The sequence below is a fragment of the Pelophylax lessonae genome (assembly GCF_965119305.1).
Source record: "Pelophylax lessonae genome assembly, chromosome: 3".
NCBI lineage: Eukaryota > Metazoa > Chordata > Amphibia > Anura > Ranidae > Pelophylax > Pelophylax lessonae.
The window spans coordinates 62977858-63001868 of NC_138770.1; the positions used below are offsets into that span (position 1 = coordinate 62977858).

The following is a 24011-nucleotide window of genomic DNA, read 5'->3' on the forward strand; positions in this document are numbered from 1 at the left end:
TTAAAGTAAGGTGAGATGCTGGTGGAGACCAGGATGTATGGGGGGACTTTGATGGGGATCCTGATGTACAGTGGACTCTGATATAAGGAGGGACTCTCCTGGGGACACCAATGTAAGGAGGGACTCTGATGGGGACCCTGATGTAAGGTGGGCTTTGATGTGAGGTTGGATTCTGGTGGGGACCATGATGTAAAGGGGGACTCTGATGGGGACCCTGATGTACAGTGGACTCTGATGTAAGGGGGGACTTTGGTGGGGACCATGATGTAAGGGGGACTCTGATAGGGACCCTAATGTACAGTGGACTCTTATATAAGGGGGGGCTCTGGTGGGGACTCCAATGTAAGAAGGGTCCCTAATGAGGACCCTGATGCAAGATGGAATTTAAAGTAAGGTGGGATTCTGGTGGAGACCATGATGTATGGGGGGACTTTGAAGGGGATCCTGATGTACAGTGGACTGTTATATAAGGGGGGGGGGCTCTGGTGGGGACACCAATGTAAGGAGGAACTCTGATGGGGACCCTGATGTAAGATGGATTTTAAACTAAGGTGGGATGCTGGTGGAGACCATGATGTATGGGGGGACTTTAATGGGGATCCTGATGTATGGGGGGATTCTGGTGGGGATCCTAAAGTAAGGTGGGATACTGGTGGGGATCCTGATGTATGGGGGGATTCTGGTGGGGATCCTGATGTAAGGTGGGATTCTGGTGGGGATCCTGATGTCAGGTGGGATTCTGGTGGAGACCATGATGTATGGGGGGACTCTGATGGGGATCCTGATGTAATGAGGGATATTGAGGGGACCCTAATGTAAGGTGGACTTTGATGTAATTTGGGATTCTGGAGGACACCATGATGTATGGGGGGACTCTGATGGGGATCCTGATGTAATGAGGGAAATTGATGGGACCCTAATGTAATGTGGACTTTGATGTAAGGTGGGATTCTGGTGGAGACCATGATGTATGGGGGGACTCTTCTAAAGATGATGCACAAGAAAGCCCAGAAACAGTTTGCTGAAGACAAGCAGACTAAGGACATGGATTACTGGAACCATGTCCTGTGGTCTGATGAGACCAAGATAAACTTATTTGGTTCAGATGGTGTCAAGCTTGTGTGGTGGCAAGCGGCTGAGGAGTACAATGACAAGTGTGTCTTGCCTACAGTCAAGCATGGTGGTGGGAGTGTCATGGTCTGGGCAGGGACAGTGCTAGACTATTTTGCATCCTAGGCAAGACTAGCTATTTGCCTCCCCCCCAAAAAAAAAAAAAAAAAAAAAAATTGCTCCCCCTTCCTGTACATAATGCCCCCTCTTTTAACCCCACTCTCCCCCTCCTGTACACACTGCTCTCCCCTTCCTGCACACACTGCCCCCCTTTAACCCTACACCCCCTTCATATACACACTGCATCTCTTTAACCCTACACCCCCTTCATATACACACTACCCCCTTTGACCCTACACCCCCCCCCTTTATATACACACTGCCCCTCTTTAACCCTACACATCCCTTCGTAAGCAAAGTGCCACCCTTTAACCCTTCACACCCCTTCTTGTACACACTGCCCCCCTTCCTGTACACACAACCCTTCTTTAATGCTACACCCCCTTCCTGCACACACTGCCCCTCTTTAACCCTGCACCCCCCTTCCTATACACACTGCCCCCCTTTAACCCTACACCCTCCATTCTATACACACTGCCCCCCTTTAACCCTACACCCCCTTCATATACACACTGCCCCCCTTTAACCCTACACACCCCTTCATATACAAAGTGCCCCCCTCTCTAGAGGTGACATCCATTGGGGATGAGGAGGTAACAGGAGAGGAATGTGTCACCGGCCATGGCTGCGCCCTAGGTAGCAGTGCGCCCTAGGCGGCCGCCTAGTTTGCCTAGTGGTAGCACTGGCCCTGGGTCTGGGGTTGCAAGAGTGCTGCCGACACTGAGGAGCTACAGTTCATTGAGGGAACCATAAATGCCAACATGTACTGAGACATACTGAAGCAGAGCATGATCCCCTCCCTTCAGAGACTGGGCCGCAGGACAGTATTCCAACTTGATAACGACCCCAAACGCACCTCCAAGACCGAGACGACCACTGCCTTGCTAAAGAAGCTGAGGGTAAAGGTGATGGACCGGCCAAGCATGTCTCCAGACCTAAACCCTATTGAGCATCTCTGGGGCATCCTCAAATTGAAGGTTGAGGAGGGCAAGGTCTCTAACATCCACCATCTCCGTGACGTCATCATGGAGGAGAGGAAGAGGACTCCAGTGGCAACCTGTGAAGCTCTGGTGAACTCCATGCCCAAGAGGGTTAAGGCAGTGCTGGAAAATAATGGTGGCCACACAAAATATTAACACTTATATACTGTGTATATATATATATATATATATATATATATATATATATATATATATATACATTGTATGTGAGATACTGTGTATATCAGAGGAGGAATATAGTTGAGTTGAGAAGACATGTGAAGCTTTGCTGGCTCTCAGAGGTTGGACTCCACCTGTCAGAATATCTTTATGTTCCTCTTTTGGCGCAGTTGTGCGTCAGTCACGGGCAGACGGGGGATATATATCAGGAGTAAAGGGCAGCTTTACATTCATCAGGGCGGCGCGGCGTTCCGTTTTCATATCATAGCGCGGGCGATCATCCCGCAGACATCAGTCAGGAGAATATTACGGCGGGCCTGTCGGCCGCTGTCAGCACGCGCTGTCAATTTATAGCGCAGCCGTCAACTGGCCTGGAATTGTGTTGTCACGTCACCGGCGTCAAGGCTTCTCCGCATTGATCGGCTGTCACTTTCCCCATCGAGACGGTAAAATGAGATACGCAGCCGGCGATCTCCTTTCCAGGAAACCGCATTCGCCTTTTTATGCAACAAGGCTGCTACAATACAGACCGTGCTACAAGCATTTCCTGGAGATACAAACATTTTCATCACTCATTTTATAATCCATTTATTGCACGAGATGTAACAAAGCAAAAAATAAAAAATCGCATTTGGCAGGGAGCAGACATTTTAGTAATGCTTTAAGAACAACAATAAAAATTTGCAGAATGCCATTGAATAACATGCCTGGTGAAGGCCCTGGCACAGAGATCAGTTCCTCCCTTAACAATGCCTTCATCTGATTTTCTCTCCGGAAGGACAGCACCATCCTTGTTCAGGCCTTATCCAGGGTCACCATCTGGTTCCCAGACTGAGATCCCAGTTGGTGCCTGTGTTCACAAATTTCTAATACAGATCAGCCCCTTGCTGCAGCCTCTCACCTTGCGACATGTTACAAAGTACAGTCTGATCACCGGATCAGAGGAGACTGAGGAAATGCTTCCCACTGCCTGCAACAGACTAATGACATTATCTCAGCCTAAGTCACTGACTGAAGCTCTAAGATGGCTTTTTATTTCTAAAAAGGGGGAAAGGCAATGATGCAATCTGATAACCGGGGGGGGGGGGGGGGGGGAGGAGACTGAGGATTTGCCTCAACCTACCTGCAGCAGACTGATGATATCACCTCAGCCTGGGCAAATTCACTGAACTGGAGCTCTAAGATGGCTTTCTATTACTAAAAAGGGGGAATGAGAATGTTGTAATCTGATAACTAGGGAGAGGAGACTGAGGAATTGCCTCTACCTGCCTGCAGCAGATTAATGACATCATCTCAGCCTAGGCAAAGTTACTGAACTGGAGCTCTAAGATAGCTTTTTATTACTAAAAAGGGGGAATGGAAATGATGCAATCTAAAAACTCGGGGGAGAGGAGACTGAGGATTTGCCTCAACCTACCTGCAGCAGACTGATGATATCATCTCAGCCTGGGCAAATTCACTGAACTGGAGCTCTAAGATGGCTTTCTATTACTAAAAAGGGGGAATGAGAATGTTGTAATCTGATAACTATGGAGAGGAGATTGAGGAATTGCCTCTACCTGCCTGCAGCAGGTTAATGACATCATCTCAGCCTAGGCAAAGTCACTGAACTGGAGCTCTAAGATAGCTTTTTATTACTAAAAAGGGGGAATGGAAATGATGCAATCTGATAACTGGGGGGAGAGGAGACTGAGGATTTGCCTCAAAGTACCTGCAGCAGACTGATGATATCATCTCAGCCTGGCCAAATTCACTTAACTGGATCTCTAAGATGGCTTTCTATTACTAAAAAGGGGGAATGAGAATGTTGTAATCTGATAACTATGGAGAGGAGACTGAGGAATTGCCTCTACCTGCAGCAGATTAATGACATCATCTCAGCCTAGGCAAAGTTACTGAACTGGAGCTCTAAGATAGCTTTTCATTACTAAAAAGGGGGAATGGAAATTATGCAATCTGATAACTGGGGGGAGAGGAGACTGAGGATTTGCCTCAAGCTACCTGCAGCAGACTGATGACATCATCTCAGCCTGGGCAAATTCACTGAACTGGAGCTCTAAGATGGCTTTTTTATTGACAAAAAGGGGGAATGACAATTTTGCAATCTGATAATCGTGGGGGGGGGGGACTGAAGAAATGTTTCTATCCTCCTGCAGCAGACTGAAGATATAATCCCAGCCTAGGCAAAGTCACTAAGCAGGAGCTGCAGGATAGCTTTCTTTTGACAAAAGGGGGAATGGCAATGATGTAATCTTTTTTTTTTTTTTTTTTTCAATAATTTTTATTGATTTTCAAATATTAACAAACAGGAGTATACGTTCAGTATTCAAATACAAACATTATATTCAAACCAGGTGTCGACAAAGTGGTCGAAAATAACAATAAGGGTTAGAGTTAGAATTAGAGAAAAAGGGGGGGGGGGGTGGGGGGGGGGGAGTCCGTCAACCCAGAATGGAAGGCAAGGTAACATACGGCCTATATCAAACATCATTATCAAACATCATTAGCATCATTAGTAACAGCAAGGTATGCTCCTCGGAGGCGTTCTCATACAGGCAACAGAACTTATGGGGGTGTGTTGTATGTATGTTATAGTCCATTAGGGAGTGGACCAGAAATCCCAATGATAATCAAATTTCTTCAGGGTCATTGTATTTACGGCCAGAGATCGTTCATATCTGTGGTTGGTTTGTAGTAATAAAATCATTTCTTGCATGGTGGGAGGGGTAGTGGTTTTCCATTTGCGTAGGATCAATAGCCTAGTAGCTATTAGAGTGTGTGTGATCCACGCATGGAATCGATAAGGGAGATTCTCGATTCCCAGATGCAAAAGAGCTAAGGCCGGGTTCGGGGTGACAATACAGCCGGTATGCGTAGAGATATATTTAAAGACGTTGTTCCATAGGCTTTTTAAGGAGGGGCATTCCCACAGGACATGCAGTAACGTCCCCGTGTGTCCGCAGTCCCTCCAACAGAGGGGAGAATATGACCGAGAAAAACCTGCTAGGCGGTAAGGGGTATAGTACCACCTGTTCATGATCTTCATGGCCATTTCCCAGTGAGTGGCGCAGTGGGTATGTTTCTGAACTGTCTGTAGGGCTACTTTCCATTGTTTTATCGTGAACGTGGTACCCAGATCGTTATCCCATTTGAACATAGGCGGGGTTTTCAAGAAGGATGTGTTATCCAAAATTACATTGTAGTAGTATGAGAGTCGCTTAGGATTCTCTGATTTATCAGTAAGGGCTTCCCATAGACGTCTATCTGTCAAAATATCCTTTAACGGATGTAGTGTCAGAAAATGTCGAACACGTGTGACATGGAAATGTAGTGATGCGGGAAGGTTATGCGTTCTTCTCAAGGTGATGCTGTCTGTAACAGCACCGTTCTTGAGAAATTGGGAGATACGAGAGATTCCACATTCATGGAAAGATCGTAAGGGTAGGTCCGGGACACGTGAGGCTATGAGTGACAATGGCAGATCAGAGTGGGGTAGAATATCAATGTTATATTGTGAAGGCGTGGGTTTCCTCCACGCACGTAAGGAGGCTTGGATTGGAAGAGGAAAGGCCCCGAGGTCCCAGTGGAGCCACTTGTCCCCAAGTAGGAACGAGTGGAGGTCCTTGGTGGGAGTCAGAGCCGTTTCCAATTCCACCCATAAGGGAGGAGATGAGTTGTCTAACCATCGTTTTGTTTGGGATAATGCAGTTGCCCAGTAGTACGAGGGAATATCAGGCATACCTGCCCCACCATAATATTTGCTTTTATGCAGGGTAGAGGCTGCGCATCTCGCGCGTTTGCCTTCCCATAAAAAGTGATGAAGTTGTTTAGTGAAAAGGGACAAATTCGTATATGAGAAGGGAACAGGCAAATTCCTAAAAAGATAAAGAATTTGGGGGAGAATTATCATTTTATAAGCCGCCAGGCGTCCGCACCAGGCCAATTCAGTTTTTTGTATGTGCTTTAGGGTGGCATCTGTTTTTTTGAGCAACTGCGTTATATTTGTGGACAATAGCATACGGGGATTCGGGGTGACCTCTATTCCCAGGTACCGGATACTATCCTTGGTCCAGGGGATCGGGACAATTTGTTGCAGATAACGTTTCTCCGTGGCATTCACACCCAAATCGAGGATCGAGGACTTCGTCGCATTAAGTTTGTAGTAGGAGACAGCGCCGAAGGATAATAGAGTTTCGTACGCTATCGACAGGGAACGTCGTGGGTCTTTCAACATAAGGATGACATCATCCGCGAATAGGTTAATATTATGGGTCATGCCTGCCACGGAGAAGCCCAAAATAGCGGTATTGGACCTTATGGATTCTGCCAGGGGTTCTATAACAAGATTGAACAGAGACGGGGACAGAGGGCATCCCTGTCTAGTCCCATTGGTTATAGAGAATGGCTTTGATAGGATACCCGATGCATTCACTTGCGCGGAAGGATTGGAGTATAGAGCGGAGATAGCTAGTAGAATGGGTCCAGAGAATCCAAACTTTTGAAGGGTGGCCTGCATATACCCCCAGTGTACCCTATCAAAAGCCTTCTCCGCGTCTATAGTCAGTAGGGTCGAGGGGATGTTGTGTATATTCGCATAGGAAACAATGTCTATAATCCTCCTGGTGGCATCAGCGGTGTGACGGCCTGGCATAAACCCCATTTGGTCCCGTTTAATTAGCGTCGGTAGCACAGCTTGGATTCTCTTGGCAATAATTTTTGCAAAGAGTTTTGCATCCGAGTTGAGGAGGGATATCGGCCTAAAATTTGCGGGGGTGACTGGGTCTTTCCCCGGTTTTGGGAGCGTGGAGATATAAGCCTTGAGCATGTCCTGTGGGAGAGAGCCCGTGGATACAGCTTTCGCAAAGACCGATTCTAAGTGGGGGGCCAATACGCGTGCAAATTGATGATAGTATTCGTTAATAAGCCCGTCAGGGCCAGGAGATTTCCCTTTGGGAAGTGTTTTAATGACAGTTTCTATTTCAGTTATTGCGATAGGGGCATTCAAGGCCTCTAGCTGCGTTGGCGAAAGAGTGGGAAGTTTAATTGAGTCTAAAAATTGGTTGATAGAATGTGGCGTGGGTTTTTGCTCATCTGGGCAATCTTTAAGATTGTAAAGTGTAGCGTAGAAGTCAGCGAATGTGTCTGCAATGGCTTGTGGGTGCGTGATCTTTTGTGAAGTGGATGGGTGTATCAAAAATGGGATACGGGTTTTGGCCTGTTTCTGTTTAACCCTAGAAGCCAAATGTTTACCTGTCTTATTAGCTTGTGTGTAGTAAGATTGTCTGAGCCTGTTGAGAAGCCTGTCAGATTGTTCAATAAATAACAGTCTAAGATCATGACGTAAGCGAAACAGTTGAGACGAGTTCACATCCGAGGGGGACCGTTTGTTCTCCAATTCAAGCAGGTGAATTTGGGACAAGAGGTTCTTTATTTTATGGTCTCTCTGCCTCTTCATCCTGGCCTGCTGCTGTATACACACTCCTCTAATAAAGGCCTTGTGTGCAGACCACAGCGTCCAGGAATCAGATACCGAGCCAGTATTGAATTCAAAAAATTCGTGGAGTTGTTTGGTGATATGAGTGACTGACGTTTTGTCTTGAACAGTACCACTGTCGCAGCGCCATATGAAGTTTGAACGAACCTGCGCCCCCTCCTCGATGATCAGTTCAACCGCGGCATGGTCCGACCACGTAATATCCTTGATCACCGAGGAGGAGGACCTCTCCAGGAGGAATAAATCAGTGATGAAGAGGTCTATGCGAGAGTATGATTGGTGCCTGCTAGAAAAAAAGGTGTAGTCCCTCTCGGATGCGTGTAGGCATCTCCACACGTCAAACAATCTCGATGCATTAAGCATGGAGGACAAAGATACAGGTCGGCCCCCGGATGGGCCCGTTGAGTCCAGCCCAGGGTCGACCACCAAATTAAAGTCACCACATAACATTACATGCCCATATTTGACTCTATCAATCTGTTTGAGCAATCTCCTCAAGAAACGCAGCTGGTGAGTGTTTGGGGCGTAAAGCGCCACGATCGTCAATGGGAGATTATTAACGTCACAGGTCAGAATTATATATCGGCCAGCAGGGTCAGAAATGGAGGACTTGTAGGAGAAAGTCAAAGTGTCCTTCAGGGCTAACATCACTCCTGCTTTCTTGCTTGGGCCATTCGCCATATAAACATGAGGAAAGTTTCTGTGCAGACATTTCGGATGGTTATCGGATTGAAAATGCGTTTCCTGCACTGCTATTATGTCTGCTTTGCTATCGTGAATTTCCCGCCATAAAGATTGTCTTTTAGCCGGGTGGTTTAGACCGTTGGCATTTATCGTCAGGCATTTAATAGTCATGTTTGGTTAGGAAAAACAGTTCTCACAACGATGAGCAGTTGAGCATAAGAAAAGGCGTCCAGTCGCGACCACTGGGATGACGGAAAGTCAGTTGGAAGATGACCGGGGGAGATAAGGGAGGAAAAAAAGGGGGAAAACTTTAAGAAGGGGACTGTCTCAGCAGTCCGGGGACAGTGAAAACTGTCAGGAGAGCAAACGAGGGCCATATAAGGATAACTTCCTTAGGCCGGGAACACCAGAAAATCGTTGAGTGGAGTAATAGGGGGTGCCCCATTGTAGGTGTCATTTGGACTTCGCGGAACGCTTGCGAGAGACCACCTGCCACGGTTCTTCCTGGTATTCTAGGTGTGGTGGTCTGGAGGGACCCGGTTCAGAGGGGGGGATAATGTTCCAGGAGCGTAGAGCAGATAGTCCTTCCTCCAAAGTGGGGATAGTGACCGTGGAGCCACCGTGTGTGACGATAAGGGTAGCAGGGTATCGCCATTTGTGGGGTACACTATGATTTCGCAGGGCCTTTGTGACCGTGGCCAGGTTACGCCTGCTCTGCAGGGTATGCCGAGACAGGTCTGGCAGTAGCTGGAGGCCGCCATACTCCGCAGGTAGTGAGGGGATATTGCGAGAAGCGCGCATGATTTGGTCCTTGATATGAAAAAAATGGACTCTCAGCAACGTATCTCTTGGCAGTTCACCCGCTATGAAGGACGGCTTAGGGAGTCTATGTATCCGATCAATTAGGAGGTCTGACTCCGTTGCTGTGGGTAACAGTAGGCGGAAGAGGTTGGTGACATGAGGTAGTAGCTGATCCGGAGGAACCGTCTCTGGGATGCCCCTAATCTTAATGTTGTTTCGCCTGGAGCGGTCCTCCAGATCAGCCACTTTGTCCCTCAGCCATTGAATTTCCTCCCCTTGGGCATTGACAGCATCTACCATAGTGTTGTGGGAGGAAGCCTGGGCAGTCACTGCTTGCTCAACATTATCCACCCTGTGGCCTAAGGACTTGACTTCTGTCTTGTATTGTTGCATGCATGCCATCATATCCGCATGCATGGATGTTTTCAATGTGAACAACATGTCTTTGATAAGTGACACTGATACAGGGTGGTCACCGGATGGAAAGGAGCCAAAGGGGTCAGAGAGAGGGTGGGATACAGTGGCCCCAGTGTGCGGGGACAGTTGAGCAGTCATACTTGCGGTTGATGAATGCCTGGGAGGAGATGCCGTCCTGGGCCTGTTTTTCGCCGGGCTTCTGGAGGTTGGAGAAAGCGGTGGCGATGGGGGCGAGGCGGATCCCGAGGATGTTCCACTGTCCGGGTTCGCAATCATCCTGCCTTGGTGTGCTGCGGATGGAGCCGGATTCTGTGTAGCTGATGCAGAGCTGTGATGGCGCGGTCCGCCGCCGCCATCTTGCCGTGGTCCGGGGCCTTGCGGAAGGAAGAACCCGGACAGCTTGTTGAGCTGACCGGGATTCTTTTTGCGGCGGGCCATCGTCAGTCCGTGATCGGGTGGAGGATGGCGGTGTGTCAGCTGGCTTTCAGCGGCTCTGCTGGGGCTGATGTAGCGGCGGTGTTCCCGATGGCCAGCGGAGCGGGACTCTCACACGTCCATTCACTCCGCCGGAAGCCACGCCTCTCCTCGCAATGATGTAATCTGATAACTAGGGAGAGGAGACTGAGGAATTGCCTCTACCTGCCTGCAACAAACTAATGACATCATCTCAGCCTAGGCAAAGTGACTGAATAGGAGCTGAAGGATAGCTTTTTATTGATAAAAAGGGGGAATGGCAATGTTGTAATCTGATAACCGGGGAGAGAGGAAACTGAAAAAAATGCTTCTGCCTGCAGCAGACTGATGACATCATCTCAGCCTGGGCAAAGTCACTGAACTGGAAATGGAACAAAGCGCACAGGTCTATCTGCTGTATACCACCTATTTTAACCCTCAAAAGCCCACGCTACCATACGGCCACCAGCACATGGCTGTAGGGTGGTCACGATATGGCACCATTCGCTAGAATGGGTCATATTCGCCACCATCACTGTCTGCTTTACACCTGCTTTTCCTTTTCACAGGGAATACCAAGCACATGAACAACAATGAACACAACAATCGCCCCGTAATGCTGTGGCTCAGTTTTTTTAAGGGTGTAAAAACAGGTGGTGAGGAGAGGACATATCGCCTCTCACCTGCCTGTTTACCGCCCTTTGATCCAGCACAAATCACTTCAGAGAGGGACGGCAGGAGCTGCCACATGTCTAAACGAGCCCAAAAAGTGTTTATCGCTGTGTGCTTGAATCTTTGATTGAAGCTCCACACAATAATGTTCAAGTTCAGGGACAAGTTTATTTTTTACTGATTCAACATGTTTCGGGGGCTGTAACTCCCTTCATCAGGGCTTGAAAAACCGAGTGACAAGATACCTAACGACCTAACTATATATATACAAAATGTATACAATATATACAAAATGAGGATCACAGATCAACAGAGTTAATTTAGAGGTGTAAGGAAAGTCAGGAAGGGGAAACACGGGCTGGGATCAGGAACAAGGGGAGCAGGTACAAGGTAGCAAGGTACAGGATACAGGTACAAGGCAAGAGCAGGCTCAGGATCAATAGCAAGCAGCATCTGGCTAGCAAGCCAAAACACTAAGGCTGGGTTCACACTAGCGCGAATTGGATGTGGGTTTCCCCGCATCCAATTCGTATGCCAGGAGACTGTGACCAGCTCTCAATGTAGCCGGTTCACACAGCTCCGGGACTAATGTGTAGCTGCAGAAGAGTCCCATGTGTCTTCTGGTCCATTTCAGGTGCAAATTCAGTCAAAAATGCTGGCAGGATTCATCCTTGAAACGGAGAACAGCGACCCACCGGACTCCTGCTGTGAGCCGCTCCGCACAACAGTGTGAATCCAGCCTGAAACACAAGGGACACGTAGAGGAGGAACTAAATACCCTTCCAGCAGCCAGCATCAGGTGGAGCCTGAGTACTGGGATCTTCTGGCTGCTGGGAGACACCCGCTGGTGGACACCGGAACTACAGCCTTCCCCTCTCTGAACGGCAGTGCTACTAGCAGGTGATCCAGGTCCTGACAAATGTATAGTTGGGTGTAATGGCAGTGAGTAGATCTGCACAGTGTCCATTGGCAGCTGGTTCTAGGAGCTTTTTGCTCACTTCCTGTCCCAATGACAATTTTTCCCTATGGAGAGGACATGTTGTAAAGAAAATGTGTACATCCTGTGTATTATTGTATTTTATTTTGTACGTATTGCACACTGCACTCATTGTGCACACGGCACTAATAATATTTTTATTACATGTTTGCATTTTTTCGAGTCCTGATAAGAATTAGCCTGCCTATGTTACGCCCCTTGTTACCATAAAAATACAATTGGAATATTAATGTGATACCTACGTAATCATGTGTATAAAAGCCTTCAACTGCGTTAAAAAAAAAAACAACAGTTATTTTGGAAAGATGCAGAGTGTATCTTTTTGTGTCTGTTTCCTACTGCAGTAGTTATTCATTTGGAACCACTAATCAATATGAGGATAGGAGTTGCCTATCTATAAAATGTCCAGAACAATGTGGAAACAAAAAGAGCAATAAAAGGTCATTGGGGGGCTACAAAGCATGTTTTATTACTGTCTTCCTTCATTTCCTGCCCTGATGACTTGGCGTCACTTCGGAGGGATTTGCTCCCACTTCCTGTTGTGTCTTCACTTCAACAGGAAGTATAGGGAAATCTCCCCAATGGGAAAGGTCTCTATCCACAGCCAATAAAAATGTTGTTGCACTGTATTGCACTGTATAGTCACGGCTTTGTACATCTGTGTCTCGCAGCATTGGAGCAGTATCGGAGGTGGCGGCCGGCGGCGTTATTGGAACGGGGACTCACAATACTGGAATCAGTCATGGCATACTGGCTACTCAGGTATGAAATATATTCATTAATTGTTACAATTCTAACAGTAAGATTTGCCATTAATACATCAGAGATCTGTTATTAAAGCTGAAGTGTAATAGAGACATATAGTTCAGTAAGTAAATTAAGTATTTGATCCCCAAGCAAAACATGACTTGGTGGAGAAACCCTTTTTGGTAAGCACAGAGGTCAGACGTTTCTTGTAGTTGGTGACCAGGTTTGCACACATCTCAGGAGGGATTTTGGTCCACTCTTCTTTACAGATCTTCTCTAAATCCCTAAGGTTTCTTGGCTCCCGCTCCATATAATCTCTTTCTTCCATTCAAACCTCCCCATCATGGGCAAGACCAAAGAGCTGTCAAAGAACGTCAGGGACAAGACTGTAGACCTGTACAAGGCTGGAATGGGCTACAAGACCATCAGCAAGAAGCTTAGTGATAAGGAGACAACTGTTGGAGCGATTTTTTGCAAATGAAAGAAATACAAAATAACCATCAATCGCCCTCGGTCTGGAGCTCCATGCAAGATTTTGCCTCCTGGGGTAAGGATGATCATAAGAAAAGTGAGGGATCAGCCCAGAACTACACTCGAGGAGCTTGTGAATGATCAAGGTGACCACAGAAACAAAATAAATCGTTAGTAACACAATACGCCACCATGGATTGAAATCCTGAAGCGCCCGCAGGGTCCCCTTCTTTAACCACTTTACCACCGGAGGATTTTGCTGTCTTACTTCCAGGCCACTTTTTGCGATTCGGCGCTGTGCGAATTTAACTGACAATTGCGCAGTCGTGCGATGCCGTACCCAAACAAAATTTACGTCCTTTTTTTCCCATAAACAGAGCTTTCTTTTGGTGGTATTTGATCACCTGTGCGATTTTTACTTTTTGCGCTATAAACAAAAAAAGAGCGTTTATTTTGAAAAAATAACAATATTTTTAACATTTTTTTATATGAAATTCCCCCCAAAAAATATGTAAAAATCTAATTTTTTTTAAATTTTTGGCCAATTTGTTTTCTGCTACATATGTTTGGTAAAAAAAAATCACAATAAGCGTATTTTGATTGGTTTGCGCAAAGGTTATTGCGTTTACTAACTAAGGGAAAGATTTCTGTCATTTTTGGTGTTTTTTTTTTTAACGACCAATGGCGGCGATCTGCGATTTTTTTTTTTTTGATATTCTGTCTCTATCATTTAACCACTTCTGGACCAGAAGGATTTTTGCCTTTAATGACCAGGCCATTTTTAGCGATTCGGCACTGTACCTAAATAAAATTGATGTCCTTTTTTCCCCCACAAATTGAGCTTTCTTTTGGTGGTATTTGATTACCTGTGCCATTTTTTTATTTTTTTTTATTTGCGCTATAAACAAAAAAAGAGCGACAAAAAAACAATATTTTTCACATTCTGCTAGATAACATTCCCAAAAAAAAAAAAATATAAAAGTCAAAATGTTTTAACATTTTAGGCCAATTTGTTCTCTGCTACATATTTTTTGGTAAAAAAAAAGTTGCAATAAGTGTATTTTGATTGGTTTGCGCAAAAGTTATCGCGTCTACTAACTACGGGAAAGATTTATGTCATTTTTATAGTTTTTTTTTTTTTTAACTAGTAATGGCGGCGATCTGCGATTTTTAGCAGGACTGCAACATTGCAGCGGACAGATTGGACCCCTAACTGACATTTTTGACACTTTTGGGGGGAACCAGTGACATTACTACAGTAATCAGTGCTAAAAATATGCACTGTTACTGTAATAATGACACTGGCAGTGAAGGGGTTAACACTGTGGGTGATCAAGGGGTTAAATGTGAGCCTAGGGGAGTGATTCTAACTGTATGGGGGCGGGGCTTGTGAAATGATCATAGAGACCTGTGATCCTATATGGAAGAGCTCTGTGATCATTCCAGGGAGAAGAACGGTCAGCTGTGTTTACAACAGCCGACCGTTCTTCTCTCTCAACGGGCAGTGATTGTGGGTGTCAGGCGGCAATCGGAGCCACTTGCCTCATGCATCGGAGTCCCCTAGCTGCAGGCATGCGACCGACGTATACCTATGGAGGTTCGCGCAGGATAGCCAGCCTGCCGCAGTATTTCTGCGGTGGGCGGTCCGAAAGCAGTTAACATACACCTAAGATAAAAATTATAGACCCTTCATTTTATTGTAAGTGGGCAAACTTACAAAATCTGCAGGGGATCAACTTATTATTTTTCCCACTGTATACAGTATGTGAATCTCTTTTGGCCACTGGCCAGACTTTAGCTTTGCAATCTGCTGATCAGTTATTTGATCAACAACTGATCAGCAGATTGCACAACGAATCAGGATCATGCACGTCTAAAGGGATGCCAGTGATGTGTTATTTCACGTAACACACTAGGAAGAGCAGTACAGTGACTGACGCCAGCCATACAGATCAAGCCCAAGTTGTTCAGATGAGAAATAAGTTTGAGCCCTCTGTGCCCAGCCATGCTGGTACCACTATACCAGTCTGCTATACCCAGGCGGCAATCTTTGCTACCTTTAGCCACAGACCAAACCTTCAGCCGTGGGCAATAAATTTGGGTAAATAAAAGTGATGTGTTCTGTTGCAGTTTTCATCTCCCAAAACTAATTTTCCACCGGATTATATACAGCGACAATTCCCGTTCTCTCCATCACACCTCCACAGTCATTTTTATTCTGCGTTTTATTGAGTTCACCGTGCGGTGTAATAGGCTTTGATGATTACTGCGCTGTTAAAGTTTCTCCCCCTCTCTTTGTTGAATGCCGCCACAGTTTATGTCCGCCCGTCATGTTTTCTGCAGGAGGAGAGGAAATTAGGTCTGCTGATTGAATTTCTAGTGGCGGTGTTACCGAGCGTTTTATAGATTCCGGCCACAGCTCTCGTCCCTTTGCATTTCTTGACATCTAATCCTAGATGAGGTTCCCATGCCAAAATGTTAAAGCTGAGCTCCAGGCTGATGGCCAAATACACAGATGAAATACATATAGGGAGAGCTGCTTTACCTGCCAAAGAATTTACATGCATGTCCATCCAGTCCTCAGATTTACACAGCTCTGTCACACAGCACAGCTCTGTTTGGCAGGGGCAGGAGACCTGATTTTCCTCTTCTGCAGATCATAAGTCTCCTTTCCCACCATGTGACTGGACAGTGAAAGGAGAAGCAGCAGACTGACGAGGTCCCTATCTCCATGAGGATACACAAGGACACCTCCATTTTATTTAGACCCAAAACGGGCCACCTACAAAATGTCATACATTTTAAGCCCTGAAAAAGTGGTAGGCCTTTCCCCCACAATGTGTTGGCTGCTCTCACTCATTTCATACATTTTAAACCCTTAAGGAGAGGTAGGCCTTTCCCCCAAAATGTGATGGCTGCTCTTCTTCAAGGTTTAAAATATATGAAATGATTAAAAGCAGCCAACATATTTCGGGGTAAAGGCCTACCACTTCTTCAAGGCTTAAAATATATGAAATGATTAAGAGCAGCCAACATATTTCGGGGGAAAGGCCTACCACTTCTTCAAGGCTTAAAATATATGAAATGATTAGGAGCAGCCAACATATTTCGGGGGAAAGGCCTACCACTTTTTCAAGGCTTAAAATATATGAAATGATTAAGAGCAGCCAACATATTTCGGGGGAAAGGCCTACCACTTCTTCAAGGCTTAAAATATATGAAATGATTAAGAGCAGCCAACATATTTCGGGGGAAAGGCCTACCACTTCTTCAAGGCTTAAAATATATGAAATGATTAAGAGCAGCCAACATATTTCGGGGGAAAGACCTACCACTTCTTCAAGGCTTAAAATATATGAAATGATTACAAGCAGCCAACATATTTCGGGGGAAAGGCCTACCACATCTTCAAGGCTTAAAATATATGAAATGATTAAGAGCAGCCAACATATTTCGGGGGAAAGACCTACCACTTTTTCAAGGCTTAAAATTTATGAAATGATTAAGTGGTAGGCCTTTCCCCCGAAATATGTTGGCTGTTCTTAATCATTTCATATATTTTAAGCCCTGAAGTGGTGGTAGGCTCCCCCCCCCCCAAAAAAAAAAAATGTGTTGGCTGCTCTCACTCATTTCATACATTTTAAGCCCTAAAGAAGTGGTAGACATTTCCTCCAAAATGTGTTGGCTGCTCTCACTCATTTCATACATTTTAAACCTTGAAGAAGTGGTAGGCTCCACCCCCCTCCCCAAAATGTGTTGGCTGCTCTTAAATCATTTCTGATATTTTAAGCCTTGAAGAAGTGGTAGGCCTTTCCCCTTAAATGTATTGGCTGCTCTTACTCATTTCATACATTTTAAGCGCTGAAGTGGTAGACCTTTCCCCCGAAATGTGTTGGCTGCTCTTACTCATCTCATACATTTTAAGCCCTGAAGAAGTGGTAGACTTTTCCCCCGAGATGTGTTGGCTGCTTTTAATTATTTAATACATTTTAAGCCCTGAAAAAGTGGCATCTGCAGGGCTTCAACACTTCCTGGTAGTGTCACAAGCTGGTCTACTTCCCCTGCCTCTTGTGTCTCCCTATTGGCCAATGAAGACACCGATCAAATTTATGGGCCAATAAGGAATTGCTGGTAGTGGAAAGGGATGATCCTTCATCACTAGTTTACCAGAAAGCGGTGATGTTTGGAGAGTGCGGACACTTCGTGACAGTGTCACAAGCTGGCCTGCTCCCCCGTCTTGTCTCCCTATTGGCCAATGAAGATACCAATTGAATTGATGGGTCAAAAGGAAGTGGTGGGTGGTTGAAAGGGATGGGCCTTCAACTCTAGCCTATCAGAAAGTGCTGAAGTTTGCAGACCTTTAAAACTTCCTCATAGAGTTAAAGCTGTCCCGCACCCCCCCCCCCCCCCCCAATCTCATGTGTCTCCTTAATGGCCAATAGGCCAATAAAGATACCAATTAAATTGATAGGCCAATAGGGAGTGGTGGGTGGTGGAAAGGGGTGGGCCTTCATCACTAGCCTACCAGAAAGTGCTGAAGCCTGCATAGCTTCAACACTTCCTGGAAGTGTCATAAGTTGGTTTACCCCCTTTTGTCTCCTGTATCTCACTATTGGACAATGAAGACGCCAAAGTGTGGTGGAAAGGCATAGACCCTTATCATTGTACCAGAAAGTGCTGAAGTTTGCATAACTTCAACACTTGCTGGTAGTGCCACAAGCTAGTCTGCCCCTTACTGACTCCTGTATCTCCCTATTAGCCACCAAAGACACCAATCAAATGTATAGGCCAGTAGAGAGTTAGTGGTGGCGGAAAGGGATGGGCCTTCATCACTAGTGTACCAGAAAGTGCTGAAGTTTGCAGAGCTTTGACACTTTCTGGTAGTGTCACAAGCTTCCTGTCTTTTCTGTTCCCCTATTGGCCATTGACAAAACCAAACAAATTGATTGGCCAATAGGGAGTTGTGGGTGGTGGAAAGTGATGGGCCTTCATCACTAGTGTACCAGAAAGTGCTGAAGTTTTTACTGCTTCCTGGTTGTGTCACAAGCCGGCCCACCCTCTCCTGTCTCTTCTGTCTGTCCGATAAAGATACCAATCAAATTGATGGGTCAACAGTGAGTGGTGGTTGGTGGAAAGGGGTGGGCCTTCTTCATCGTACCAGAAATTGCTGAAGTTTGCAATAGTTTGCAAGAGCTTCAACACTTGCTGGTAGTGTCACAAGCTGGTCCATCCCCTCCTGTCTTTTCTGTCTCCATTTTGGTTAATGAAGACACCAATCAAATTGATGATCCAATATGGAGTTGCTGGTGGTGGAAAGGGATGGGCCTTTTTTATTAGTCTACCATAAAGTGCTAATGTTTACAGAGCTCTGACACTTCTTGGTAGTGTTACAAGTTGCCCTGCCCCTTCCTGTCTCTTCTGTCTCCCTACTAACCAATAAAGATAACACTTCTTGGCAGGGCTTTTTTTCAGTGGGAACGTGGGGGAACGCAGTTCCGGCACCTCCACAACTGAATGTATGTAATGGCAAGGGATGCTGGGTGTGCTGGAGGGTCTGTTGATGTTGGCTAATAGGCAATCTATTGTTGCTGGAGGGGATCTATTTTTGCGGAGGATGGGGGTCTATAGTTGCTGGGGGAGGTCTTCTGTTGCTCATAGGGATTTATTGTTGCTGGGGTGGGTCTTATGTTGCTGGTGGGTCAGTTGTTGCTTGGAGGGATTTATTGTTGAGGGAGAGATCTTTGCCACTTGCTGCTGGAGGGTCTATTGATGCAGGCTACTGGGTGATCTAGTATTGCTGGAGGGGATCTATTTGCGCAGAGGATCTATTGTTGCTGGGGAAGTCTGTTGTTGGTGGGGTATCTATTGTTGCTGGGGTGGGTCTTATGTTGCAGGGCATCAATCATTGCTGGGAGGGATCTACTGTTGAGGGAGGGGTCTAATGTTGCTGGCTGTTGGAAGTCCATTGTTGCAGGGGTGGATCTATTGTCACTGGGGTATCCATTGTTTCTAGATCTATTATATTGCCTTTCTTGTTATTGTTAATTCTCTAAAAGGGGTGGCACTGGGAGGTGGGTAGGAGGTGAAACCAAAGAACGGTGTTTGGAGGTGGGTAGGGGATGGAGTCAAGGGGTGACTCAGAAGGGAGGAGTTCCTGCACCTATTCTCTGAGAAAAAAAGCCCTGCTTCTTGGTATTGTTACAAGTTGGCCTGTCTTTTCCCGAGTCTCCCTATTGGACAATGAAGACACCAATCAAATTGAAGGATCAATAGGAGGTGGTGGGTGGTGGAAAGGGACTTCATCATTGTAACAGAAAATGCTGGAGTCTGCATAGTTTCAACACTTGCTGATATTATCACAAGCTGGTATGCCCCATCCTGTCTTATGTGTCACCCTATTGGCCAATGAAGACACCAATCAAATTGATGGGCCAATTGGGAGTTGTGGGTGGTGGAAAGAGATGGACCTTCATTACTAGTTCCCCAGAAAGTGCAGATTAAATCAATCCTAGACCTTGGGGGTGCCCTGGGGCTATGGAGACTTCAAAAGGGGCTTGAGCAAAATCATTGGATGCTTACTACATGTCCATGAAGCTGACCCTTCGTCTTTTTATTCCAGGTGTTATCGTTGACCATGATGACGGCATCTGGGGAGATTCTGGAATGTTCTGAGTCGGTAAACCCTGACATCTTTCAGGCGGCCCGCCTTCACCTGGGCTCCTTGGGGGTCATTCTCACAGTCACCCTGCAGTGTAGACCCGCCTTCCGCCTACAGGAGATCCAGTTCTCTTCCACGTTACAAGAGGTATTGATGATCTTATGACAGCAAAGTAACCAACTGGTCCTGGCATGCGCACTAAACTGAAAAAAGATGCAAAAATATATTAAAAAAAAAAAACATTCACCAGATACAAGATACCTGGTCAGAGTTCTACTGGCCTTTCAGATACACTATATTACCAAAAGTATTGGGACACCTGCCTTTACACTCATATGAACTTTAATGCCATCCCAGTCTTAGTCCGGTAGGGTTCAATAATGAGTTGGCCCACCCTTTGCAGCTATAACAGCTTCAACTCTTCTGGGAAGGCTGTCCACAAGGTTTAGGAGTGTGTCTATGGGAATGTTTCACCATTCTTCCAGAAGCACATTTGTGAGGTCGGGCACTGATGTTGGAGAAGAAGGCCTGGCTCGCAGTCTCCACTCTAATTCATCCCAAAGGTGTTCTATCGGGATGAGGTCAGGACTCTGTGCAGGCCAGTCAAGTTCCTTCATCCCAAACTCGCTCATCCATGTCTTTATGGACCTTGCTTTGTGCACTTGTCCAAATCATTTAGTTGAGGGGGGATTATGGTGTGGGATAGTTTTTTATGGATTGGTCTTGGTCCCTTAGTTCCAGTGAAGGGAACTCTTAAGACATCAGCATACCAAGACATTTTGGACAATTTCATGCCCCCAACTTTGTGAGAACAGTTTGGGGATGGCCCCTTTCTGTTCCAACATGACTGCACACCAGTGCACAAAGCAAGGTCCATAAAGACATGGATGAGGGAGTTTGGGGTGGAGGAACTTGACTGGCCTGCACAGAGTCCTGACCTCAACCAGATAAAACACCTTTGGGATGAATTAGAGTGGAGACTGAGAGCCAGGCTTTCTCATCCACGTCAATGTTTGACCATACAAATGCGCTTCTGGAAGAATGGTTAACCACTTTACCACTGGAGCATTTTGCTGTCTTACGTCTGGGCCACTTTTTGCGATTCGGCGCTGTGCGACTTTAACTGACAATTGCGCGGTCCTGCGACGCCATACCCAAACGAAATTTACGTTTTTTTTTCCACAAACAGAGCTTTCTTTTGGTGGTATTTGATCACCTGTGCGATTTTTACTTTTTGCGCTATAAACAAAAAAAAGAGCGTAAATTTTGAAAAAAACAACAATATTTTTCACATTTTTTTATATGAAATTTCCCCCAAAAAAATGTAAAAATCAAAATTTTTTTAAATTTTTGGCCAATTTGTTTTCTGCTACATATGTTTGGTAAAAAAAATTCACAATAAGCGTATTTTGATTGGTTTGCGCAAAAGTTATTGCGTTTACTAACAAAGGGAAAGATTTCTGTCATTTTTGGTGTTTTTTTTTTTAAACGCGTAATGGCGGCGATCTGCGATTGTTTTTTGCGGGACTGCGACATTGCGGCGGACAGATCGGACCCTTGACTGACATTTTTGACACTTTTGGGGGTACCAGTGACATTACTGCAGTAATCAGTGCTATATATATGCACCGTTACTGTAAAAATGACACTGGCAGGGAAGGGGTTAATTTTATTGGAGAGGGAGGGGTTAATGTATGCCTGGTGCTTACTGACGTGTGGGGGGGGAGGTGACTGTGTGACACAAGGACAGATCCAGGGTTCAGCTATGCTGAACCCTGCAATCTGACCCTGCCTGTCACTTGGGAGATCCGCCCGCTTGTGTTTACACAAGCAGGCGGATCTCCACACTAGATCCCCGACGATCGGGGAAGAGCAGAGGCGATCGCTGCTGCTCCTCCCCTGGCCCGACTCCCGCTGTGACTGAAAACAGCGGGAGCGAGCCTCCGGCGGCACGCGCGCGCCGCCCACAAGGGGAGTGTCTGACGACGTAGTACTACGTCGTCAGACGATAACGAGCCACTTTGCCGCAGTAGTACTACGGTACTCACCGGTAAAGTGGTTAAACATTCCCATAGACACACTCCTAAACCTTGTGGACAGTCTTCCCAGAAGAGTTGAAGCTGTTATAGCTGCAAAGGGAGGGCCAACTCCATATTGAACCCTACGGACTAAGAGTGGAACGCTATTAAAGTTCATGTGCGTGTAAAGGCAGGCGTCCCAATACTTTTGGTAATCTAGTGTATATGGTAGGTAAGCAGCAGGTTCCTGACACCTGATCAATGATGGTGGTGAGTGGAGGCTCCTGACTCAAGATTTCATGGTGGAGAAGGTGGACGGGCAAGAGAACTATACGCTCTCCATTACATGGCGGAGTCTATTGCCCCGACCCAACATGGTTACCATGTGGATGTCTATATAGCAGCAAAGTTCCCAAGTCAGTCTTCTAAAGAAAAAGTGTAATGGTTTTGTTTACTTATACGAATGTCACACACATTGGTCCAGGCTGCATGAATTGTGGCTGTAATTTCTCTAATAGAGTAATGCTTATAATTATGAACTCCATCTAGTGGCCAAAATGCAGTATAATTTTCCGAAATGCCTCAATGAGAAAATATACCACATTTTTGGCCACTAGGTGGAGCTATTGATCATAGAGATTACTCGATTAGAGAAATTACAGCCAAAATTAATGCAGCATGCCTGTGACATTCATTCAACAAACGTTTTATCAAATTTATTACAGGAGAGTTTCACACTGAATTACTTCACAGATCTGAAAGAAATATGCAAAGCATAAGGGGGTGTATTTATAAAAAAAAATCCATCAAAACTGTAAGTAAATTTGTTTTCATGCGAATGGGGAAAAATCAAAACGTTTGTTGAATGAATGTCACAGGCATGCTGCATTAATTTTGGCTGTAACTTCTCTAATCGAGTAATCTCTATGATCAATAGCTCCACCTAGTGGTCAAAAAATGTGGTATATTTTCTCATTGAGGTAATTCGGAAAATTATACTGCATTTTGGCCACTAGATGGAGTTCATAATTATAAGCATTACTCTATTAGAGAAATTACAGCCACAATTCAGGCTATATTCTATTCTATATTCAGGCTATATTCTCTGCAGATTAAATGTGTGACTGTAAAAAATACCGCTTTGCTGCCACTACACTGCAGAGCATACTTATTATCTATGACAGGCAGTGCCATCTACTGGCCATAATGTGATATTTTCCATATTCACATTCAATCTGCAGGGGATATAGTCTGAGAACATTTGATTTTGCCCCTTTAGCACCAAACATGCCGTTTCAATATACAAACAGCCATGCAAATCTTTTTGTCGATGTGTGAAAATACCCCATTATGGCTACTAGAAGGAGCTGAGGAGGCATACCTAATATCTGTGACAGTCAGTGCCATCTAGTGGCCATAATGTGGCAATTTCAGAATCCATACATTCGATTGGCTCTTAAATATAGCCTGAGAACATTCAATTTTGCCCCTTTTGCACAGAGCGTGCGGTTTTGATAGACACACAGCTATACAATTTTTTATTTTTATAAATGTACGACTCTGGAAAATACTGCAATACGAACACTAAATGGAGCTGAGGCGCATACCTCATATCTATGACAGTGAGTGCCATCTAGAGGCTATAATGTGGCATTTTTTACATTTACACATTCGATCTGCAGGAAATACAGCCTGAGAACATTTGATTTTGCTGCTTTCACACAGACAAACAGCTATGCAATGTTTTATTTTTATAAAAACACCCCTAAGATTCAAATAAAAACTCCAATGCCTTTTGTATTTTGGCAGTATTTGCTTATCTAAGAATTCAGATTTAATTATTGCCTTCAGCATTCGTTTTGCCATAATAATAATAATAATAATAATTAATAATAATATTAAAAAATAATATTGATATTAATAAAAAAATAATAAAAAATAATATTAAAAATAAAAAATAATAACTATTTAAAAAATAATAAAAATAATATTAATATTAATAAAAAATAATAAAATCTGCTGAAATTTCTTGAGTTTCGCAGAAATTTAGGTAAAGTGGAAGCTCTCTATTGTATTATATTCAGTACGTATTTCAGATAGAAATAAGGATACAGTGTCTCTTTATTATTGGTTCCTCGCTCCTCTTCGGTCTTGCTGTCGCCCCCGCTGTCCTCTCTGATGCGCTCTCTTCCCCCAATTCAATCTACAT

The 24011-nt window shown here is 45.2% G+C and overlaps 1 protein-coding gene across 1 annotated transcript in view; it reads left to right on the forward strand.

Moving 5' to 3' along the window:
• LOC309549724 (L-gulonolactone oxidase-like) overlaps positions 1 to 24011 on the forward strand; it is a 229793-nt gene that overhangs the window by 71302 nt on the left and 134480 nt on the right. Inside the window, exons 5-6 of the mRNA XM_082250217.1 lie at positions 12580 to 12670; positions 19746 to 19931. Of these exons, the coding sequence (XP_082106343.1) occupies positions 12580 to 12670; positions 19746 to 19931 (277 nt within the window). The remainder of the gene's footprint in view (positions 1 to 12579; positions 12671 to 19745; positions 19932 to 24011) is intronic.